The sequence below is a fragment of the Bubalus kerabau genome, chromosome 19, assembly GCF_029407905.1.
Source record: "Bubalus kerabau isolate K-KA32 ecotype Philippines breed swamp buffalo chromosome 19, PCC_UOA_SB_1v2, whole genome shotgun sequence".
NCBI lineage: Eukaryota > Metazoa > Chordata > Mammalia > Artiodactyla > Bovidae > Bubalus > Bubalus kerabau.
The window spans coordinates 35284074-35289855 of NC_073642.1; the positions used below are offsets into that span (position 1 = coordinate 35284074).

The 5782-nt window shown below is 51.2% G+C and overlaps 1 protein-coding gene across 1 annotated transcript; it reads right to left on the reverse strand.

Moving 5' to 3' along the window:
* Nucleotides 1-2486: 2486 nt before the first annotated feature.
* On the reverse strand, nucleotides 2487-4488 carry LOC129633831 (duodenase-1-like). Its single transcript, XM_055555781.1, has 5 exons — nucleotides 4398-4488; nucleotides 4056-4203; nucleotides 3432-3567; nucleotides 2984-3241; nucleotides 2487-2648 (listed from the first exon to the last, which is right to left on the reverse strand). Exons 1-5 carry the CDS (start codon nucleotides 4450-4452, stop codon nucleotides 2487-2489), a joined length of 759 nt encoding a protein of 252 aa, XP_055411756.1. The 5' UTR covers nucleotides 4453-4488.
* Between the last annotated feature and the right edge of the window lie 1294 nt (nucleotides 4489-5782).

Sequence of the window (5782 nt, forward strand, 5' to 3'; positions counted from 1 at the left end):
CTTCCAGAAGATTTGTCCAGCTCAGAGCTGCTGGGGTTTCTTCCTTCCAGACACAAAGCACAGGGGAAGGAAGCAGGGGAGGCTCAGTGCCCCCACAGACCCCCCAGAGCTGTGCTCCCCCCAGCCGGGTGTGAGCATGTCACATGTGCCCATGTTCTCTGCTGTGGGATAGGTGAGAATGACACAGTCACCACCCTTGCACCCCCACTGCTGAGTCACAGAGCAAGAGGAACAGCAAGAAAGTGGAGGCTGTGTTGCAGCCAGGGGAGGAGCTGGATCCCCAGAGGCCCTCAGTGACTGAATCAGGAGGGTCTGCATTTCTCCCCTCTTGGGTCTTCTTTAATTCTGGGGAAAGCATGAAGAATTACCCCAAAGGTGAGTGTCAGGGATTCAGCGACTTGGCTCCTGTACTTGGGAAGCTCAGGGGCTGGAGGAGACCTAGAATCTATGGGCAGAGGACACGTCCGTGAGGACTACGGCGTGGGGCTCTGCTTGGGCCAAGGGTGAGGCAGAGACTGCACTTGCTCTAGGAGCAGAGAGGGCTGGACTCAGCCAAATGGCCCAAACAGCAACCCTATTTCATATCTTGTCAGAGTTCCAGCCTCACATTTTTGGAGGATTTAGAATCTCTTGTTTAAATATAAGTATTCTGTAACATAGAGAGCCTTTCTTATCAGAAACTTTTGAACATAAAGTCCTGGACTTGATATTCACTGAACCAGGAAAAAACCATCACCGGGTCCTTCGGCAATGAGGTACATGATTGGGTTGTGCTGAGGTATCCTGCGCCCCTCAAGCTGAGACAGAGTCTATCCCACCCGAATCAGGGTGTTTGTGAGTCAGGAGGGGCTTCCTCTCCAGAAATGCTGGTGACTGGTGAGTGGTGAAGGAGAAACAGATGCCCATATTCTAATACTTACTCCCCGCTAAGTATTCCCTGTCCAGAGCCCAGAGAGCCATATATCTGATGTCTCTGGGCCAGGCCATGCTAAACATGTGCAGATGACCCCCACATTCTCAGCAGTATGAGGAGAAAAGAAAGAGGAATGGAAAGGATGGCATGAGGAGCTCTAAACAACCAACCCCAAGGGAGTTGAAGCAAGAGCATCTTATGAATAAATAGAAAATTAGTGGAAGGAAATATGCTTAAGCATTAATGATGATGATCGGGGGTGGTTGAACTGAACTTTGTTTACTTTTCTCATCCATATGTCCGTATTTAGTTGTCTTTCTATGACGAATGGGCAGAGGAGCCTGGAGGGCGACCGTCCATAGGGTCACAAAGAATCCGACACGACTGAAGTAACTTAGCACACTTGCATGCACCGTGTTGACTATGTTCCATTTATGAGGAATGCATTTTGATGAATATGTGTTGCTTTCTACCAGAACACATTTTGCAATAGTTGAAGCTCACTCTCCATTCAAATGTTCAGCAAACCACTTCTCTTAAGCCCTCCTTAAACTGCATGTCTTAAAACTAAGGTTGCTCTTCTGAACCTTGCATTAAAACTTCAGCAATTGATTAAAAAAAAAATACAGGAAGAAATGTACCCAATAACTATAGGCTATAGATACTCTTTGAAATTTTAGGATACCTTGAAACCAATGATTTTCTTTAGAGTGAGTTTCTTTGGAGATAAATATATTTATGCGCAAACACACATGGGAATGATGAAGGTGGGAGCGGCTGGCTCAGCCCAAGGTGGAAGAGCCCCCTCAAGGTCACTTGGGGCTGAAGGAGGATGTGCCCTCAGGACACCAGACGCTGCACAGGGCCCTGGGCCGAGGACCCCAAGACAGGGCTGTGACAGGCACTCAAGCTGGGCCTAGGAATACTGAAGGCCTCCTGGAATTTTCTCAGGCTTCTGAGCTCTGCCTGCTCTGATGCAGGGAGGGAACACTCATGGGGTGAGCCACACCTTTGTAAACCTCCCCCATTTCTGTTAGGGTGGACAAGTGCCCCCCTCGACCCCAGAGTTTCTCAGGTGGTCCCCTTTCCAAATCTGGATTCTCTTCTGTTGCCCCATGGACTCTGGGATGTGGGGGAGGGAAGTAGGTATTGACGAGAAGGAGGGCATATGGATGAGACACAAGGGTCGTGGACCAGGGGGTCCTGTGTTCCTGAGGAGGGGTCTCCCTTCTCTGATGGAGCTCACGGGCAGCCTGAGGGGGAGCTGGCACTGGGGACATGTGACTGGAGGGAGCTGGCTGTAGGTACAGCAGAAGATTTTATTCTAGAGAATGGAAGGGAGGGGTGGGAGGAGCAGTGTATGTGCTGGAGGCGGAAGCTGCTAACAGATCAGAAATGTGAACAGATGTTTCCCTGACAGAGAAGGTACCTAACGAATTTGTGAATAACGGAGCAATCAGTGATTTCTTTTCAAGAGATGAATGTTTATTAAGTTCCAGGCAACCTTCCTCCACACACTTTGACCAATGCTTCCAATCCCAGGGAAGATGGAGGGGTCCATCCCGAGGACACGTCACACCGATCCCTGGCGTTTGTACCGTCTCATTGTTTTCTGGATCCAGGACAGAAATCTGGAGATTCTGGTGTAGACATCTGGAGGTGTTCCATCCTTTTTTCCATAGGACACAATGCCCTGGGCCACACCATTACACACAAGCGGGCCCCCAGAGTCACCCTGTGGGTAGAGAGAGCAAGGGCTGAGCTCACCTTCTTCAGGTCTGGTCTCCCTGCAACCCTGGAGTGGGTGGGCTCAGTTAGAGGTCCTGGCTGATATCAGGGCCTTGTTGGTCCTAAGGTTTCATCCTGGCATTGACAATCCTGCTGCTCCTCCTGCAGGAAACCTCCACCCATTTGTGACTGTGGGGCAGTGTTCACACCCCAGGGACACAGGACAGTGTCCAGATAGGAGGACAGGCTGGGGACACAGGGGCGGGCTTTGTTCCCACAGCCACCCATCGTCCCAGCTCAGTTGGGCCCAGGGTTTTGCACGGATAACACTGGGGGTCTCACCGAGAAAGAATTCTTCCTCTTGCTTGGATCTCCAGCACATATCTGTGTGGAGGGGATGTAGTTTTTGAAGCGAGTGATACATTTCTCCTCACTTTGGACTTCAAGATCTACCTCCTGTAGTTTGTCTGTAGAGGGCATATTTACCCCCAGTTGCCCCCAGCCGGCCACACTGCACATCATCCCTGGCTTCACCTTCGCCAATCTCCTGGGCAGGTTGATGGGGCTCACTGCATCCGTAATGTCAGCCTTCCTAGTCAGCTGAAGGTAGAGGAAAAGCATTCTCACCTACTGTTGGCCCACAGAGGCGGCAGGACAGTAATGGGGTTGCCTTCTTCTCAGCATTGGGATCACGGAGGGGTTGTACAGGAGGAGGGTCAGGAATGGGTTCATGGGGGATGCAGAACCCTGGATGGAAGGGTCCCATACTCAGTGCAGCCATGTGTCCCACCTGCAGTAACATGATGTCGTTGGCCCAAGTCTTATTATTATAGCGTGGGTGGGGGATGGGTCTTCTCACTGGGATGACCTGCTGGGACCTCTCTTGTTCTTTGATATTGTGGGCCCCCAGGGTGACGTTGATTGAGCTGCACAGAGAGCAGAAACAGAGGCGGCGTCACAGGAGAACTGGTCCAGGAGCCAGGAGGAAAGAGCACAGTTGGGACAGGGCCAAACTTGGGGCGGGGCAGGGGGAGGGTGTGGCGAAATTCTAGGTGGTGGGCCCTGGGGCTGAGCATCTCTAAACTGTCTGCTCCCTGGCAGCCTGGGCAGGGTGGCAGTTCCTGAAGTCCACGGAGTGTGGGTTCAGTCCTGCTCGAGCTTGACTGTCTCTAAGGAAAACATGAATTTCTCACATTTGCACTGTGGGCTCCAGGCCACAACCTTGGCTTCCTTATGTTCCAGGTTTGACCAGTCCCTTCTCTCCATGCACGACTGGCATTGGCTGTCCCTCCCTCCCCAGTGCTCCCCTGTCCTCTGAATAGCTTCCTGTGTTACCTGGAGGCACAGTTCTGCAGCTCCTAAGAGGGCTCCCCGGGAGGGCTCAACAGAGGGGTGGGGCCGCACTGCTCCTCACCTTCCCAGGCAGTGAGCCGCTGTCAGCACGAAGTCCTCACGCACGAGGAAACCCCCACAGCGGTGAGATTTCCCTGAAGTCTTGACCTGAAGCAACGCCATGTAGGGATGGGAGTGTGGCTTGGCCTCGTGGCCCCCGATGATTTTCCCTGAAAGAAAGACTCCAGCCTGCCTGCTGTGCTAATGGAGCCAAAGTTTGAACAGGGGAGATGGGATCAAGGTTTCCCTGAGTTCAGAAATTCTCTTAGATGGACCAGGCCCAGGCTGTGCATGAGTGTAGCGTCTGGGCAGGTCTGTTCGTGTGGGGTGGGACTGGGCCTTTGAGGGTGGGACCGTCACTCACCTGCCTCCCCGGTAGGGGACAGAAGGGCCACCAGGAGCAGGAGCAGCAGGACCATCTCTGCAGGAAAGCTGCCCAGATCTGAGCAGCTGCTACTTCCATGTGGCCTTTTAACCAGTGTCTCCGCCTATGTTGTGGCTTTATCACTTGAGATTTCTCTGAAGCCTCACACCTCTGTCTGACCTGGGGTCTGAGTGGAGTGTGTGCTTAGTGGTCACCACAGAAGCACCCATAAGCTCTTGGCTTAGTGCCATCACTCAGCAGAAAGCAAGAAAATCACTACAAGTAGAGGTAGTGAGACGTTGTATCAACAAATACCAGATCTTTGAGCCCCAGCATTCTGGGTCCCATGATGAGAGATTCATAACATAGAATGTCTTCATTTCTGTGGTTCTCTTTGGTCACCAGGGTGAATGTGTATTAAGGCCTCTTTGTATGAGAAATTTGGAGGTAAGATCTCTCACTTCTGGTGGAGGAGACAAAACCGTCTTGGTCAAACAGGATGGTGAGAACCATGGTGTGGTATATACAGGATGGTGTGTGAGAGTGATGCTGAAGAAAGATTATTCCAGTTATTAAAGACTGAGTATTTTTTTTTTTTTCAAAACAGCAACATTGTTTTAGCCATGAATCTGCGTTTTGGTCAGGATCCAGTGTGGATAGCATTCCTCTGCTCCTCTTGGTATCAGGGAGGTTTGAAGCCTGGATGCTGAATTACTTGACGTCTCGCTCACACAGGCCCAGTGGATGGTGCTGGCTGTTCACTGGGCATGTTGGTTTCTCTCCATGAGGCACCTCAAGTCATCTCTGTTTCTGGGATGGTCAGTCTCCCTCACACATGACATGTTGTTGGCTTTCTCCCAAAGAAGCATCTGCTAAGAAACAAGCCAGGCACAAGCTGGGCTCTTTTAATTACCTCACTTTTGATGTCCTATGGCATCTATTCCACCATATCCCTCTGTTTGAGGCAATCAAGAGGTCCCAGCAGATTAAAAAGGAAGGGCCCTAGATTTCATCTCCCAGCAGGAGTGTTGCAGTCAAGGAAGAAGAGGCTGTGGGATGGGAGTTCCACGTGAAGTGAGAGTGGGTGCCAGGGAGGCAATGCAGAATTCCCCCACCACTACCCAGAGAATGGCATTCTGATGTCCCTATACAAGTTGCTAACCAAATTATCCTGGCCATGTCCCAATAATGGAAAAGGTGGAGAGAGTCATAAAATTGAAAACATCATGGGACCTTAAACACCTTGATCTCAAGTCTCTTCTAAAGCAATGAAACCTTTGATTAAGAAACAAAGCCCACTGTCAATATGGATTCTGGCAGGGGAGCCACAGGTAACCAGGGCATGTTGTCCAAGCCAAGCCCACGTCGGGTGAGCATGTGTCCAC